Raw genomic sequence first — 19,202 nt, 5'->3', positions numbered from 1 at the left:
GATGACCTCAAGGCTGCCGTGAATGGGTTTTTCAGGGTGACTTCAGAAAACTTCTACCCAACTAGAATTGAAAAGCTTCACCATCGATATGAGAAGTGTATTGAAAAGCAGGGAGATTATGTTGATAAATAAAAAAACAACACTTTTACAATTGTTGGTTTTGTTTGTTAGGTTTAGAACCTTTGACCAGCCCTCGTAACAACAATTTCCTGTCAAGGTCTAGAATGGGTGAGTGAGTGGGTAGAGAGTGTGTGTGTATGTGTGTGTGTGTGTGTGTGTGCGTGCGTGCGTGCGTGCGTGCGTGCGTGTGTGTGTGTGTGTGTGTGTGTGTGTGTGTGTGTGTGTGTGTGTGTGTGTGTGCGTGCGTGCCTGTGCGTGCGTGCGTGCGTGAGTGTGTGTGTGTATTACAAATTACACGTTCCGCCACTCAGTCTTTTCCTGACGGAAATGAACCCGACGAGGCTATGTCGTTTCTTCCCAGAGCAATCGCGAGATCTGACGGTTCTTGTCCTATTCCGGATGAGGTAGGTGTCACGTTGGGAGATGACAGCGTCGCTGATGATGGCGCCATGACATAGCGAGTGGTGGATCCGAGTATCGCCGGAAATGCCCGATACATTTGAGTATAAAATCCATCCAAACCCTGAAACACAAGTAAAAAAACACATTTACTGGACAAGAAGAACGCCCACGACTCGCGTCAAAAAGATCCCGCATCTAGATGCTTCGGGAAAAGTCTTGTGATCATGAAATCTTAGACATGGTCGACGCATAAATTCAATATGGCTACCAAAGTGTAACCCACTGGGCAAACACTGTCTGAAGCTGTATAGGGTTACTGAGACTACAAACGCTATCTGTATATCACCACCACATTAACAGTGCAATCCTAAATCTACGAGCATAAGTATGTACCAGTATTTGCTCATCTGCATCCTTAAAATTAAACTATACTCACCGACAAAAGAAACACGAATACCATATATGTTGGTTAATTAATGAAGAATTACTTATATTCAAGAGATTATTATAAAAGATTGATTTGAAGCACAAACGAACATGCTGGTATGTTGTGTGAAGCGACGCTCATGAACGCATCACATGTGACGTCATAAACCCATGACTCGAGATGCACCAATTGTCCACAGGATTAGCGTGTAAATTTTGTAAATCACGTGCAGCATATCGTGATAAGAATAAAGGCACTCTGTGGTAAAACTTAACTGATTGTTAGTTTTGTCATTAAGTGGTACACATTGGAAACAACTCTTCTTAACGTACATACTTCTCCATATGTATCTGTGGCCCGTGAAGATCCGGGGTAGAATAGAATAGGATAGGTCTTCAGCGAGCCATGCTTGCCGGAAAAGGCGACTATGCTTGTCGTAAGAGGCGACTATGCTTGTCGTAAGGCGACTAACGGGATCGAGTGGTCAAACTCGCTGACTTGGTTGATGCATGTTATCGTATCCCAATTGCGTTATACAGATGGAATATTGCTGAGAGCGGCGTTAAACATCAAATAAATAAACAAATAAATAATATGTATCTGTGGTTCGCGTTTCTTTTGGCGGTGAGTATATTACCGTACACAGTTGAACCTCGGTAATCCGGAATATAAAATCCATCCAACCCCTGTTAAATCGTTCACGAGATATGTTGGATGTCCTGTTGTGAAAAATACAAACATACTGTTAAAAAAGGCCTCTCATTTCAGAGAAACAAAATGCGAGTCTGGAAGCAGTGGCAAAAAACGTTTTGTCTATAACAAAAATGACCAGGCCCTAAAGAACATTAATTTGCGGTTGAGTACTCAACAAGAGCACTATCAAGAACGGGGGACACGGGTGGCCCAGTCGTCTAAGGCGCCGCGATTCGCTGTGCAGAGTTGCGTCCCGATTCGCCCCAATTATGTTTCTAGGTTTGTCAGCATTATGCCCGTGCTCGTGGGTTTCACCGAAGTGGTAAACGTCTGAGACCTGCATCACTTCGGGCTTTCCTCCAGAATTAAGCTGACACGCCGTGATATAACTGGAATACTGTTAAAAGCGGCGTTAAACCCAACTCACTCACTCACTCACCTATCAAGAACACTCTTACACAGATTTGAGTATTCAATTTAATGGGAATAGGAATTTGCTGTAAGGTCGGTTTCAGTTAAAATGGACAAATGGAGACTGTCCGAGACCCGAATTCTCTGTCATTGAGATATCTGAAACCCGAGACCTATGTCACTGAGATATCTGAGATCCGAGACCTCTGTCATTGGGATGTCTGAGGCCCGAATTCTCTGTCATTGAGATATCTGAGACCCGAGACCTATGTCACTGAGATATCTGAGATCCGAGACCTCTGTCACTGAGATATGTGAGACCCGAGCTCGCTGTCATTGAGATATCTGAAACCCGAGACCTATGTCACTGAGATATCTGAGATCCGAGACCTCTGTCATTGAGATATGTGAGACCCGAATTCTCTGTCATTGAGATATCTGAGACCCGAGACCTATGTCACTGAGATATCTGAGATCCGAGACCTCTGTCACTGAGATATGTGAGACCCGAATTCTCTGTCATTGAGATATCTGAAACCCGAGACCTATGTCACTGAGATATCTGAGATCCGAGACCTCTGTCATTGAGATGTCTGAGACCCGAATGCTCTGTCATTGAGATATCTGAGACCCGAGACCTATGTCACTGAGATATCTGAGATCCGAGACCTCTGTCACTGAGATATGTGAGATCCGAATTCTCTGTCATTGAGATATCTGAGACCCGAGACCTATGTCACTGAGATATCTGAGATCCGAGACCTCTGTCATTGAGATGTCTGAGACCCGAATTCTCTGTCATTGAGATATCTGAGACCCGAGACCTATGTCACTGAGATATCTGAGATCCGAGACCTCTGTCATTGAGATGTCTGAGACCCGAATTCTCTGTCATTGAGATATCTGAGACCCGAGACCTATGTCACTGAGATATCTGAGATCCGAATTATCTGTCATTGCGATGTACGAGTCCTGTCATAGAGACAAGGTTATATGGTAATATATGTTGTTACCCTGTCTGGCACTCGGCATTAAGGGGCTAAAACAAGGAGTGGTCGGCTCGGGGTCAGTATACTGTGTCTGAGTAGGATATTCATGTTAAACTGCGGCATGGTATCTCAGTGGGCTAGCGCTATAAATTGCCATCAGTCCGGACTAGTACAAGCTGCCACACCCACACACGTGCATGCACGTCGCTATATCAGTGCAATAATCTTGACCGCGACGTTAAACCCCATTTTCACCTCACCTCACAGCAGAAATGAGTTTTTTAAAATCCAAATTATTGATGATTTCTAATTTATGCAATCCAATTTTGCTATAAACATTGTAAAGTACATAGTTTTCAAAAGCAGAAAACACAATTTAATCTATTAATGAATAACAGGGTTTTACACGAGGCAGAAATGTGCGTCTAGTGTGCACAACTATACAGAATAGACGTAAAAAAGATTATACACAACAATATCCATTGTTATGACAAGACATATTAGGTCCTGCAACTACAGTAAAGTACGTTTATAACGAACACGCTTATAACGAACTGACCTATATAACGAACTTATTATTTAGTCCCGACCATTTATTGTATAAATGCTTTATATATGCCTATAACGAACTACGGTTATTACGAACTAAAATTAGTGGTCCCTTTGAGTTCGTTATAACCGTAGTTTACTGTAATATAATTATCAAATCTTACAGTACAGAACACTACACCATTTCATTACAAGACCCGTATTTCCTTTAAGAACCCTTGAAATTAATTACCAGGGCCCCCACGAACCCCAATTCAAGAAATCAAGGTAAAGTCAACCTTTCCAGGTTAATGTTTTGATATGAATTTCTGGGGGGAAAAACACATTGTTAAATATGTCTTGTTAATGCGGTTGCTTGAGATGTCGTTGTCGAGACCCTGCAAGTGTAGCCCAGCTTATACCACCCTTCACTCGTTGCTATGGTTACGTTTGTTGTAAGCGCCAGTGTACAAGGCAGCTCCCCCGCAATGGCTGGCTTGTGTTAGAGGGAGTACGGGAGGATGGAAAAGATTTCAGTAAATGAACCACATCTGGTTCAAAGGAGTTTCAAGTTTTCAGGCGACAAGATGAAGAGGGTGTACATTAATCTTAAAATGAAGAGGCTGGGGTTTAAAGGTTAAAAGATCTAGGCCTGTTTTGCTTTTGTACCATTTGTTAAATCTAAGAGATGCACCCAACATTTTCAGCTGGAAACTTATAAAATTAATTAACTCGAGAGATAATGTTCGTTCATCGAAGCTCCTAGGCGATGTGTAAAATGTCATTGTATGCTACATATTAATAGCTGCAATAAACAATGCAGTAACAAGAGAGTCTGGCGTGGCGGTTTGGAAACTTTATACGTCTTTAATGCACTCATCGGATTCCATGAGAAGTATGAGAACTTTTTAATCAGCTGGTTTACAGATAGGATATCGAAACTTAGGTTCAAATGTCGGTGCATTCGAAACCCTAGTATAAAACGCGTGAGGTGAGGTGTCGCAAACACACGCAAAGCCTAGTCAATTGGTCATCTGGAGGAACACGGGAACACATGGTACACAAGTAAAAATAGGGCATTTTGATCACAGACTCATCAAATTTGGAGATGTCCACAAGTCTGCCATAAAACGTTTTGAAAGCTTGAGGTTATTTTTGAATCTGCTTCCTTGTGGGCCCCGGGTCAAAATAGTTCACCATGGCGTGTCATTTTGCCTCACAAGCGTGGATCCTTCGTGATGTTTCAGTAACTGGTTTTCATTAAAAAGTACAGAAGGGATATTGATGACTGCGGCGATAAACAGCATTCATTCACTCACTCACTCACTGACTTTGTTACATATAAGAAAAAAGAAAAACCTTTGATAAAGGAAATCTACTGTTTGGCTTGTGCTCTATGCAGAGGTCCTCATTATCTGAGTCAAACAACATGATTCCGCTTGGATCCTGGACGATTACAGATATAAACCTCACTATCTACTGAGGGGCAAAAGACATTTTTCCCGATTTTGTATATTAAAATGTAATTGTAAATTGAAAAAACCTATTGTTTAATTTAATTTAGTCTATTTTTTAAGCACCACTTACTAAACTGAGGGGCAAAAGAAATTCTATCGAGTTTTTTAATGTAATTGAAAATTGAAAGAAGTATTGTTAAATTTAATTATGTCAATTTAACCATCACTCATTCCTGCAACACTTTGTAAGAAGTAAGATGTGGCGGGATAATTTGGTGTAATAATAAATTGGTTCAATAAAGACAAAAATATTAAAAATTCAACATCTGATCATATCAACTGAGACGTATGGTCTGTAAATAATCGAGTCTGGACCAGACAACCCGGTGATTGACATCAGGAGCATCGATCTATGCAAGTGGGATACGAGTACATGTATCAACCAAGTCAGCGAGCCTGACCACCCGATCCCGTTAGTCGCCTTTTACGACAAGCATAGTCACCTTTTACGGCAAGCATGGGTTGCTAAAGACCTATTCTACCCCGTATTTTCACGGGTCCTTTTGGGGATGTAATAAAATGATATTCCAATCATCAGTATTCCTGAGAATATTCATCTCTTTAAAAGGTCCTTCACCAAAGCACTATACATGTACATCTCTGGTGCAAGACAGGTTAAACAAAATGCTCGGGGAACAGGTGAATAGACATTTCTTAGCTACAGCTGCAAAACTAGATATTTTTTTTAATCAAAACTATGAAACTAAATATGTTGTTCTGAAAAACACCTTGGAACAATGTAACTTATGTTGCAGTCAATTTCTCTTTTTCTCTCTTTTTTTTCAACCGTCTAATGCATAAAAAAATCAAGAAATCTCTGGCACAACTCAGTACTTTCGAAATTGTCAGCCCCTAAAAACTACAACACCATTTTCTAAAACTTCAACATCATCATTAACAATGGTAAGATCAATAAGAGTGCGCGACGTTTTTGTCCCTATTGTAGCTTCCTGTTTTACGTACTGGAATTCTTGCCATTGAATACCTCCGTTAAGACGTTTTGTTTTCCAGAGAACAAGCTTGAGTTTTCATTTAAATCACCTCCAAAAAACAAGTTTACGTATAATATCCAGATCATTTTCCACAGCAGTGTCTAAACATTATTACATTTGATATTGTTATATTCAGGACCCTGTTCTATAAAGCCATCGTGGCGCTGTGACTTCGTAAATCTATGTTCAAGTATATTAGTTATATTACGATCATCCTAATGCTATAGTAGCTTTGTGAAAAGGGACCAGGTCTACATGATACACGCAGTACAACTGATTTCCTGAAGTTGAAATATATGTTGCCAGATTGGTTCTAAATCGTAATCGTCTTTCAAAAGAATCTCAAATATAAATCATTACGCCATACGCTAACGAATTTCTGTCCTTTCGTAATGGTTTCGTGGAAATTGTCCCATAATGATGACTGGCTCGCACTGTGGGATCCAGGTGTATTTCATTGAAGCAAACAATATGGTTATCTGAAAGGAATTCACTTAGATAACCACCTTATGTCACACGGTTCCACGCTCAGGCGGAAAATGCTCATTGATTTGTCAACTAATAATATCATGCACTGGTCTCAGGCATAATCATGAGTAACCATAGAAATTACAATAGGATATTTACATCACGTAATGAATTAGATAACTGAGAGAAACTAATTATCACACGGCAAGCTTTACACTCTGTGGTCACAATCCACCTTGTATTGCTGAATCGGTTTGAAAAGAAAGTATAAAAAATAAAGACAATTCTAAACATGTAATTTAAACAATTTTACTGACACTGTCTTTTACGGAAGCGTAGTGGGGCCACGGTTAAAATGTTTTTTTGTCTAAGTATCACCTACGAAGGACTTAGTATCTCCTACGTAGGACTTACTATCTCTTGCGTAGGACTTAGTATGGCCTTGAATCACTATCTCCTACGTAGGACTTACTATCTCCTACGTAGGACTTACTATCTCTTGCGTAGGACTTAGTATGGCCTTGAATCACTATCTCCTACGTAGGACTTACTATCTCCTACGTAGGAGATAGTAAGTCCTACGTAGGAGATAGTATGTCCCACGTAGGAGATACTATTCACCGTGGCCCTACTACGCTTCCGTAGTTTTTTGTATGGATAAATGTAATACCAAAATGTTAAGCAATATGAGGTGGAATGTTATGTGTTTGTGTGCCATGCTTCAACGCGGGGCTAAAGTTGTCCGCGTTTACAAATGTTCTAATTTGCGGCAACATTCCATGGATGACGTCATATACTCTTAAAAATAAGAAACGCAAAGCCAGATTTGTGTGAGGTAGGAAAATACTTTTATACGAGGAACCGTACAATGTATTGAGCCAAAATATTGTGGAGAGAACACTTGGTGATTGTAGTCATCTCAGTTATCGGTACATAGGTAAAGTCCAAGGTGAAGGTCAGCTACTATCAATAACGCCTATGTCCCCCGTTGGAATCGATAGCGGCCTGACATCTCCTGCCCATGGAAGAGACGAGTATGCGAACTATATCCTGGGTAATGGTAGCCCACTCGGCCTGCAACGCAAAAACAAACTGCTGCAACGTCTGGGGTTGTGGTTGACGTCGGCGTAGCCGTATATCCAATTTATCCCACAGGTGCTCTATGGGGTTTAAATCCGGGGATGTGGAGGGCCAGGGGAGAACATCAACGTTGTTTTTGTGTAGACAGGCTCTTGTGATCAGTGCTGTATGTGGTCGAGCGTTGTCCTGCTGGAAAACATCGTTGCCGTTGGCTTTAATTTGGAGGACGTGTGGTAGGAGAATTTCGCTGATGTATCGTTGAGCCGCAAGATTGCCCTGGATGGGGACCAAAACTGTCCTGCCATGATGGGAGATATCCGCCCACATCATAACGCTACCCCCTCCAAACCTGTTCACTTCATGTACGCAGTTTCCGTCGTAACGTTCTCCCCGACGTCTGTAGACCCGTGCTCTTCCATCCCCATCGACGGAGAAATCTTGATTCGTCGCTGAACCAGACATTTCTCCATCGCAGTTGAGGCCACACCCTGTGTTAAAGACAACCAGTCGTTGTTGACGATGCTGTCGACCCAATATGACGCGTCGAACAGGACGTCTTGCTCGTAGACCTGCTGCTCTTAAACGGTTTCGTAAGGTCTGGTCGGAGATTCTGCGCAGTCCGGGTATTTGGGATGCGGTTGAGGTGGCAGTGGTCGTCCTTTCACGTAGGTGGCACAGTCGGATCTTGGGCGGGGATGGTTACTCTTGGTCGTCTTTACCTTGGCCGATCACGTGTTGTCCCATGCTGTTGAAACCGATCCCATAGCCTTGTGATGGTGCTGGGCGCTACATTGAAAACTTTAGCTGCAGCTGATCGAGATTCCCCTGCCTGCAAGCGGCCTATGACGTTGTTTCTTTGCACTTCTGTTATTCTTGGCATGTCGTTGAACTGTCACTGTTCGATTGACGAAGATGCCAGGCAATCAAAAACCCTGCACTTCAATACCGTTCATAGTGCTGCTGCACGTGCAGTACGTGCAGCTCTATGGCCCTTTTGGTAATACACTGGGTGCGTTTTTTTCCGAATCGTACGTGTTTCCCGACACAGAAAACACATTAAACCTCAGTCTTCATTTTGCACCTCTTGGTCCTCTTTGCTTTTATGGCCAAAAATATCCGTATTGCGTTTCTTTTTTTAAAGAGTATATATTGTTATGACACAATGTCGTAAACGGAAATTTTCTTCTTGTTTCCTTTTATAAAGTAGTTACCTTGAAGATTTTACCAAATTACATAATCAGACACACATCATTATGACCACCCAATACCCTTTGAGTGACCTCTAACGACAAACAAGGAGGACTGGGATCTAACCCTGCGCAGAATCCCATGGAGACAGTTTTGGACTAAGGTCACATTATAATGTAGCGTTTGTTTTTGTTGTTGGTGTTTACCACCGCAGTATTCTTGCGTTTTTACGGTGACTTGCACATAATCGAGTCTGGACCAGACAAGCATGTGATTGATAAAGTGATCATCGTTCCGCGCTGTCGGGGTACACCGACGCTATCAACGGCGTCATTACCTGCTCAGTTTCGTACAAGCTTAGGTTGCTGGAGATAGATCGTATATTTTGTCTGTTTGTTGTTTAACGCCGCACTCAGCAATTTTCCAAATATATGACGGCGGTCTGTAAATAATCGAGTCTAGACCAGACAATCCAGTGAAGTTACAACATAAGCATCGATCCACGCAATTGGGATACCATGACATGCTTCAATCAAGTCAGCAAGCCTGACCTCCCGATCCCGTTAGTCGCCTTTTACGACAAGCATGGGTTGCTGAAGACCTTTACTGACCAGGACGGGTGAGGGATCTATTGCAACCCGGAGACCATGTTACGAACCATTGGGGTATTGCGTCTTGGAAAATGTCATAGGGACATTCGAATTAATAACTGACGGCTGCAAATGCAGATCATACAAAATTTTAATACTTTTTTTTAGATCGAATGAAGGTTTTACGGTATTTAGAGACATCCGCATTTGTTGAGTTAAATAAACAGACGCTAACACAATAACTTGACATCATCTGCCCTGAAACTGTCCTGCGCACGTGTGATCTCGTTGAAAGCGGTAGATTACGAGACCGCGGGCCGAGGTGTCACCATTATCACATTCAGATGGAAAGTGGGATGTTTTTCCAGATAATAACCGGATCTATTTCTGGGCAAGATTTATCCCCGCATCGACCCCCATAACGCTACGTGCGTCATCAAGCGTGGAGAAGCATCTCGACACATTCCGAATGCGACTTTTAAAGCTTTCTTTCTTACAGAGAATCTGTTGAAAGTTTAAACACAGAGAGTATGAAGTAGAATTATTTCCCAATAGATCAATGGCACAATAAACCAATAGAAGGCATCAGCGGCGCCCAGGGGTGAATACAACCCATACGTAGGGCCCCCCAGTCACTGTCTGCGTCCCCTTGAGACCCTTATAGAGGTTTCTATTGTACTCGGGGACAAATTTAGAAGAGCGATCGTGCTGGAGACGAAGTATTCTCCCCCGCCATTGATCTAAGAGTGTTTCATATCACTTGTGAATGTCCTTTTAGGAACGGGTCGAACTGAGGTCTATTTTGGGCCTGTTGATAGGCTCTGCGTGTTTTCCTATCCTGTGTTCGATGCCTCAATGAGAGAGAAAGGCTTGTCTTTTCTATTGTGAGGCATAATGTAGCTGGCAGACCTAAACCAGCAGATAGGATACTGAAAAGGGCCTTGATCGCGTCATCATCCCTCGTCATGACCCTCAATATGTGGCAGTGGGCCACCAAGATGAAGAGGACGGGGGTGGTGGTTGGGGAAGGGGGAGGGGAGGTCAGGATGTACACGTGATTTTCCTGCGATGTAACTGATTTGTTTGATCAGTTTGGCGGCCGCTGTAATGTACATGTGCGATCTGAATTGGTTTTATGGTATCCCTGCTTAATCAACGTTCACAGAATGGCTTTCATCCGCACCTGAAGTTTACATATCTTTCATGAGCCATGAGGATATATTCCTGCGCGCGGAACTATAACGGAGTGAACAGCTGACAAATAAACCCGCTGTATGCTGCGTATCATATGAATTTATTACGTTTATCGAAACTTCAGTTTAATCTTGAAGCCACAAGTTAATGTAGCATCTGCCAGCAGCAAACCGCGCTCGTCTGTTGTTTCTAAGACCTGTTTTACTTCGGGCTTTCCTCCAACATCAAACTCGTCATAATGAAACGTTAAAAGCCGTGTAAAACACACTCGCCAAAACTACAAGCACGGGTATGGTGCTTATAAACCAAGGGTCTTAATAGGGCGACTATTTGATCCTGACGCGACTGCACAGCAGCTGAGTGTATTACCAAGTGTAAACTATAAGAGTAAGGTTTTTAAGGTCTTATCGTGTATCAGTACAAACATTGAAGTCAAATTATGTAAATTAGGCCCGCATTAAAACTAGGGGTTTACTTTTCCCTATATCCGTGAAGGTCCGGGGTAGAATAGGTCTTCAACAACCCATGTTTGCCGTGAAAGGCGACTATGCTTGTCGTAAGAGGCGACTAACGGGATCGGGTGGTCAAGGCTCGCTGACTTGGTTGATGCACGTCATCGTATCCCAATTGCGAGGATCGATGCTCATCATGTCGATCACTGGATTGTCTGATCAAGACTAGATTATTTACAGACCGCAGTCATATAGGTGGAATATTGCTGAGTGCGGCGTTAAACAACAACAAACAAATAAAACTTTTTCCTATAACAAAAACATAGTCGAAAATGTGTGGTACCTTTCAGGAAATCAAAGAAGATAAGATGAAACTATCAAAACGTATTCAAGACGTTCATTCTAATTGTGTCTCCCTAAGATGTTATCCGAACACAAAGCTCTCTTTGTTTGAGATATCTGTTTATTGAATATTTTTTCCAATATCTGCTTACACTATTAAAGTAAACAAACTACCAGTACTTTTTTTTCAGTCCGAAAACGTACATGCTATATAACGCTCTTGTCTGCTGAAATGGTGAAACGCTTTTACGTGCTGGAATATTCTTGATTCCGGCAAATATGAAATTAACATTTCATTTGGTTGTCATAATAACATTTTTGAATTTTTAGAAAATAATCTTTTCTCGAAAATGCTGAGAAAAAATGTCCTTAAGAGAATCGACCACAGGCCATACTGGGTGTTTTGACGTGTAACATAGTTATACGACTCCCCTAACTGTTTTGGCCCAACAATTCAGAGGAAGGAAGTGTCTATTAGCTCAGACTAAACAGCAAACAAAAGTCTCCACACACACCCCTCCCAGAAATGTTGTTTCTTTGTTGTTTAACCCCGAACTCCCAAATATTCCTGCTCTTTGACGACGGTCTGTAAAGAATCGAATCTGGACAAGACAGTCCAGTGATTGACATCATGAGCATCGAACCATGCACTGACCAGTGGGGATACCGGGTAAGGATATTGGTCACCAGTAACCTATGCTGGTCGTAAGAGGCGACTTAACGGATCGGGGGTGGTCAAGCTCGATGACTTGGATGATTGTGTGTAAACATGCACCGTAAAGATGGCCGATTCCAAAGTCTATGCAAACGCACACGCATACTCACACGCACACGCAAATGCACACTCACACGCACACGCACACTCACACGCAAACTCACACTCACACGCAAACGCACACGCACATGCATACGCAAACCCTCGCCCACGCCCACACCATAAAAACGCCGCGCAAGCCCACACACACATACACCGATTGATTGACCGAGTGTCTGGGTCATATCATTAAAAGCAAAGCGGTGTGTGGCTGTTAAAAAAAATCCCACTGTCTGACAACTAGGTGTCTGACAATTAGGTGTCTGACAACTGGGCAGACCCCATTGATTAATTTTGCTAACGATGACGTAAGCCAGCACACACACCCTCACAAGGGACCGTAATTGTGTTACCTACAATTCTAATCCTATTCATGGATCATTGCACGCTGTCTCTTAAGCTTATCTTGTGTTATGCTCATCCTTTTACGCAATCGGACGCAGCCCATCGTCCATTAGATGTTCTGAATTAACATGCTGTCATCACAAATGTCATTCCCACTTAACAGACCCTTATCGTTTCGTCCCAAATTATCCATTAGGTTTTCAGTGAGGTCGGCAGATGACTTCTCAATCAGTAAGAACCATACGCCATCGTATACTAAAAAGTTGTGTTTTAAATTCTTTCTTCCGTTTATCTTTTTTCTTCCGAAGTGTTGACGTACGCGTTTATATAATTTTAGAACATCACGCATAAAAATAGCTGGAACATCGTGTAACGAAACCTCGAAGCCCGACACTTCTCGCGATAAATAACGTAATCTCGTTACGTTTAAATTCTAGAAATGTTATCCATAACAGCCTTTCCAATGTTCGCTTTGCTTCCTTCAATTTCCCGATGCCCATTGTTATGAAGTTAAACAATAACGCAACTCGATAGATTTTACGTAAGAACAAAATCGTTTATTTAATATCACCCGCGGTTTAAAACATGAAGCTTGAGCAGCCCCGTTTCATAAAGAGAATTTTGGCGACTATTTTCGTCTATTTTTCAATCAGTTAGAGGAAAACGTCGTCTTTATTAAAGAGATTTTGTACGTAAGCAATCCAAGCAATATTGTGATCATTGATAAGTGGAAAGGGAGGACCCAGCGCTCATATCCATCACCGCTCAGTTCAAACAATCACTCAGATTTCTCGGGCTAAATCGAGTTGGAGCGTGACCCAGTATGACCCTCGAGCGTTCAACTCGCGTGGGAGGGTGGCGCGGGCCTCGAGGGGGAGGGAGGAAAACAAGAAGGGGGTGAGAGTAAACCACGATGCTCAACTTGTTTTATGTGATACCGTTATTTTGTCAGGGGGGTGAAATTGGAGCCAGGTTGGTGGTAAGGGTCGGCTTACAAACATAACACAATGCGGTACGTCAACAGCGACGGTGAGAGACGTGGTCAACACCGATGACATTAATATTGCGTTAGTCTGTTCTGCCAAAGGAAATAGATTCATTTATTGTCGTACAAATATATGAGCAGGGTTCGTTTACTTGTTCAATGTATTGAAAAATGTAACTTGAGCCGGTACAAGGACATGACAACCATTTCATGAAATTAAAATAAATATTTCCTATATTGTATTACTCGTGGGTTTTAAAATTAAAAAAATCATAGTCCGATAATATAATAGTAATAAAATTTTCTAAGCAATTATTTTCTGATTGAAAAGTCTTCTTAAAAAGAAAGTTAATCTTTAACAAAAACGATATTTCATTTCGTTGGTTGAAGGATATAGTTTTTTGGCGTGGATGTGAATGTCACACGCACAGGTATACACACACACGCACGCATGCGCGCGCGCACGCACACGCACAAGTACAATAATCTTGAACGCGACGCTATTCCTGACATCATTGTTGGATTCATCAAAACGCAGTGACGAATAAATACATATTTATCAAAACGTAAAAGAACAGAACAGAAAACTAACACTACCTGAGTATACCACATGCATACTCCCTTAAAAATCTGGAATAAATAAGGTCTTCAACAACCCATGTGTGCCGTTAAAGGCGACTATGCTTGTCGTAAGAGGCGACCAACGGGATCGGGTTGTCAGACTCGCAGACTTGGTTGATGCATGTCATCGAATCCCAATTGCGCAGATCGATGCTCATGATGTCAATCACTGGATTGTCTGACCCAGACTCGACCGCCGTCATATAGCTGGAATATTGCGGCGTTAAACAACAAACAAACAAAAGTATATCACACAAAGGTTATACATTGATACAAATCCTAAAATAGCCCAATAAAGCTAAAATAGACACTAAAGTACGCTGATGTGAATTAAAAATGTCGTTTTCACGCCATCGCGCCAATTGACATCAAAGGTATAGAAAAAAAATATATTGACCCGATTCTTTCATATTGGTATTGTTAATCTGTCATGGCATGAGAGATTAACTATTGTAATATGGAAGAATCAGGTGATCCTTAACTTCTTTTGAGTAGTATATTTATTGAGGATCGTATATAAATACTATAACGATTATAGTCCGGAAGCTCTTCGGTGCATGATGAAAGTTCGATTTAGTTCAAAATATTTATAAAAAGAGCTAAAACCTTGCCTAAACCATGCTTTATGTGCTCGGGTGAAATCACGCTTTTTACTGTAATAGCAAAAATTGGTTGTTGCTTCCGGTTCGAAAAGGGGGCACGGTCGGCCCAGTCGTCTAAGGCGCCGCGAATCGATATGCAGAGTTGCGTCCCTTGGGCACGCCAGAAACCTATGATTGTGGGTTCGAATCCCGATTCGTCCCGATTATGTTTCTAGGTATGTCAGCACCATCCACGTGCTCGTGGGTTTCACCAAAGTGGTAAACGTCTGAGACCTGCATCACTTCGGGCTTTCCTCCCACATTAAGCTGACACGCCGCTATATAACTGGAATACCGTTAAAGCGGTACTTGCTACCGGGTATTTAGTCGGGTGATCATACTTGCTACTGGGTATTTAGTCGGGTGATCATACTTGCTACCAGGTAATTAGTCGGATGATCATAATTGCTACCGGGTATTTAGTCGGGTGATCATACATGCTACCGGGTATTTAGTCGGGTGATCATACTTGCTACTGGGTATTTAGTCGGGTGATCATACTTGCTACTGGGTATTTAGTCGGGTGAACATACTTGCTACCAGGTAATTAGTCGGATGATCATAATTGCTACCAGGTATTTAGTCGGGTGATCATACATGCTACTGGGTATTTAGTCGGGTGACCATACTTGCTACCAGGTATTTAGTCAGGTGATCATACTGTAACCGGATACTTCATTGGGTGATAATACTGACTATCAGGTGCTTAGTTGGGTGATCATACCGGTTACCGATAAGCTGGTTGGATGACCATATCAGCTAGCAATTACTTAGTTTGTGACCATGATCATACTAGCTAATTACTTAGTTGGGATATCACATTGTCTGGTGAACATACTGGCTCTCGGGTACTCCGTTGGGTGACCATATACTACGCAAAAGAAGTTAAGGATCACCCGATTATTTCATATTACTGCAGGTAATCTCTCATTTCAGGGCAGATTAACAATAGTAATATGAAAGAATCGATGATCCTAAACTTCTTTTGAGTAGTATATGTTGTTTTTATTCTTCCTATAAACATCTCATATTATACAAGAATTATAAAATAATAATCTTTAAAGATTGAAGTAGTCGTCGGAATGGTATTCTGGTAAAAGAAGAACAATGCCATATGATCCAAGCCATATCATTTAACGTTCATAAGCAGAGGAAGCAAGTGCAGACAAATAACTTTTGTCATGGAAACGATAATAGTTTCCAGTGTCAGTATTTCATTGTGTAAGTCTCTTTTAACACAAAAGAGTTTCGTCAGAGATAGAGAATTATACATTTAGCAGTACTAAAACGTTTCCAGACGTGTATAAAGGAGACTTAGAAGCGTCTTCTGTATCTCATTCATCTTCATAGAGGAACGCACGCGCATCTTCGACATTACAGTCAATAGAACACAAAACAGAACACATCAATCCGTCATGGTCTTGATGAACAGTATATATCCACTGTATGCAACACTTTCTGCATGCACATATACCGTCTCAGTAGTTGTTTGGGCAGAGCATCTATTCCTAGCATGGTGTTTACTGTCTCCACCATTCCAAGACATAACTTCAAAGCATATTTGGTTTATCAGCGCAAATATCAAACAATGAATCGATAGGCGCGATTAGCCCAAAAGTATTTCAAACACGTTAAGTTCGACAGAGGCTCGACAAACATGCAGAGATGCAATGTGTGTCGCCCTTCAAGGGAAACTTGGCATTTAAACGTCTTTGGTCTTTGGGAACAAACTTACTTGCTCCATATCTCGCTTTTAAGTCTTTCAATGGCATATTCATTTGCAACGTGTGACTGGATGGGTAGTGCTGTATTGTTTGCATTGTCAAAGTGTTCGGGTTCGAATCCAATGTTTACAATGTGTTTGCATGTTTAATGTTACTGTGGTATTCGAGGCTTCTCATAACTACCTGTAAATATACGAGTCTAAGTAGTATGAGTAGCTAGCCAGGACGTTGGGGTATACGATTACACACTAACACGCAGGTCGTGTTAACCGTCAATCTAATGCTTCAAAACATACACACACAGGCCCCGTGATGGTCCGGGGTAGAATAGGTCTTCAGCAACCCATGCTTGCCGTAAAAGGCGACTATGCTTGTCGTAAGAGGCGACTAACGGGATCGGATGGTCAGGCTCGCTGACTTGGTTGATGTATGTCATCATATCTCAATTGCGTGGATCAATGCTCATGATGCCAATCCATTGATTGTCTGGTCCAGGCTCGATTACTTACAGACCGCCGCCATATAGCTGGTATTTTGCTGAGAGCGGCGTTAAACAACAAACAAAGAAACAATGAGACTTTCCAAGAAAAGTAGGGAGTCATGAAATTTTAATTTTATGATCGGTCGTCAGAAGAAGGATCAGCTTTGAAAAATGACTGCCAGAAATAGCCCTAACACACCAGAAACACTGCACGAGAACCATGTTATTTCTCCGTGCACGTGGGTAGAGGGTCATTCTTTATTTTTACACATCAGTGAAAGGTCGTAAGATTGCTCTGGGCTTTTAGTATTGTTGAGTCCCATTGTCCACAGTAACACGTAAGATCTCTTACTCTTGCAATTGCTTTGAGGCAGTATTTGTGATCTGCAACGTGGTGTACGCCAGAGGACTGTTGTGATGCTTCAAACTGGTAAAACTCAGCGATAGGTAGCCAATATGTTCAGTGTGCCCCAGTCTGTGATTTACAGACCATAGAACAGGTTTCCGCAGATCCAAGATGTTAATGATCGGCCCCCTACAGGACGCGCCAGTTCAACAACACAAGTCCGATCAAATCGCTGTTCACTGGCCACCGTAGTTCAAGTTACTGACGATTTCTAATCTGGGCCTCGTTCGTCAAAGCGGTCGCAGCGCTTAGGTGATCGTAACTCCTATACTTTAACATAGACGTATGGCAGTCGTAGCGCTACGCTCCATTTGTGTAAAGAGGCCTGAATGCCATTCGTCACCACTCGCCCCTTTCCGTAACCTGCAAGAAGACTCGCCCCCTATCGATGAATGTTATGTGCGAAAATACGACAAACCAATCAGAATGCGCGTATGATTTCAAGTTCTTCGTCAAAGAATCCGTCAGAAGTATTTTTTGATTTTACATATGTCTTGCATCTAAAAATATACCAAAGATACAGTTAAATGTGTTCAATCATACTGTATAATTCCGCATGTCCCGATGTGCTTTAAATTGCATCTGAACTAAATATAATATATGAAGAAATGTAAGTGAACCATTACGCAACGAGTTGACAAATGTTTTAGGTATGCCCGTTTGCGCTGAGACGGAATCCGGTCGCAAAAATGGCCATGAGCGGGGCACGAGTCGCTATTCGGCTTTTCCCGGAATAACACGAGTTGGTCCCGAATGGCCTGAATGCAGCTAATCTGCACGCTCGGTGACCACGTGTTGTAACACCGTTAACAAATCGACACGTTTCGGCCAGACGGCAATGGTGTTTACAGGTAGAGACTAGGGGATTCACCCAACTTCCTGGATAAGCGTGGACGTCCCTGGAGGCGTCCTAACGAACGCCATGCGAACGTCAAGGTAAGGCAACATATCAGATGTGGGGATGGGGCTGTCATGGTATCGGGCGGGGTCGCTATGACTGCCAGGACGTCACTGGACAGTACTACTGAGACCATTCGTCACCACTCGCCCCTTTCCGTAACCTGCAAGAAGACTCGTCCCCCTATCGATGAATGTTATGTGCGAAAAGACGACAAACCAATCAGAATGCGCGTTCTTTGTCAAATAATCCCTCAGAAATAATTTTTGATTTTACATATGTCTGGCACCTAAAATATACCCAAGACACAGTTAAATGTGTTCAATCATACTGTATAATTCCGCACGTCCCGATGTGCTTTAAATTGCATCTGAAATATATATAATATATGGGGAATATATCTGAACCATTACGCAACGAGTTGACAACTGTTTTAGGTATGCCCGTTTGCGCTAAGACGGAACCCAGTCGCAAAAATGGCCATGAGAGGGGCACGAGTCGCTATTCGGCTTGTCCCGGAATACCACGAGTTGGTCACGAATGTACTGAGACGTGTACGCCGACATCACAGGCCACCCTACCGCGACGATCCGGGTTAGAACTGATCTTCAGCAACATCCGGGTTAGAATAGATCTTCAGCAACCCATGCTTGCCGTAAAAGGCGACTACGCTTGTCGTAAAAGACGACTTACGGCATTGGGTGGTTAGGCTCGCTGACTTGGTTGATACATGTCATCGTATCCCAATTGCGTAGATCGATGCCCATGATGACAATGACTGGGGTGTCACAAACTGTGTGAGTGGCAGGTGCTACCGGTAGAGCAGAGCATGCTTACCCATTTCACCTGTGTCACAACTGATTTTCAGTTTGTTGGTTTGTTGTTTGACGCCGC

At 42.3% G+C, this 19,202-nt stretch overlaps 1 protein-coding gene across 1 annotated transcript in view; it reads right to left on the bottom strand.

Annotated features, from left to right (window-relative positions):
- Window positions 1-427: 427 nt before the first annotated feature.
- The window catches only part of LOC125379754 (retinal homeobox protein Rx-B-like), a 36,665-nt gene continuing 17,890 nt past the window's right edge, over window positions 428-19,202 (bottom strand). Inside the window, exon 4 of the mRNA XM_048395793.1 lies at window positions 428-643. Coding sequence (XP_048251750.1) covers window positions 428-643 — 216 coding nt within the window. The remainder of the gene's footprint in view (window positions 644-19,202) is intronic.

The sequence above is a fragment of the Haliotis rufescens genome, unplaced genomic scaffold (genome assembly GCF_023055435.1).
Source record: "Haliotis rufescens isolate VD_foot unplaced genomic scaffold, xgHalRufe1.0.p SCAF_146, whole genome shotgun sequence".
Lineage (NCBI taxonomy): Eukaryota > Metazoa > Mollusca > Gastropoda > Lepetellida > Haliotidae > Haliotis > Haliotis rufescens.
The sequence above is the reverse complement of the archived record's forward strand: the minus strand, read 5'-3'. Positions and strand labels throughout refer to the sequence as shown.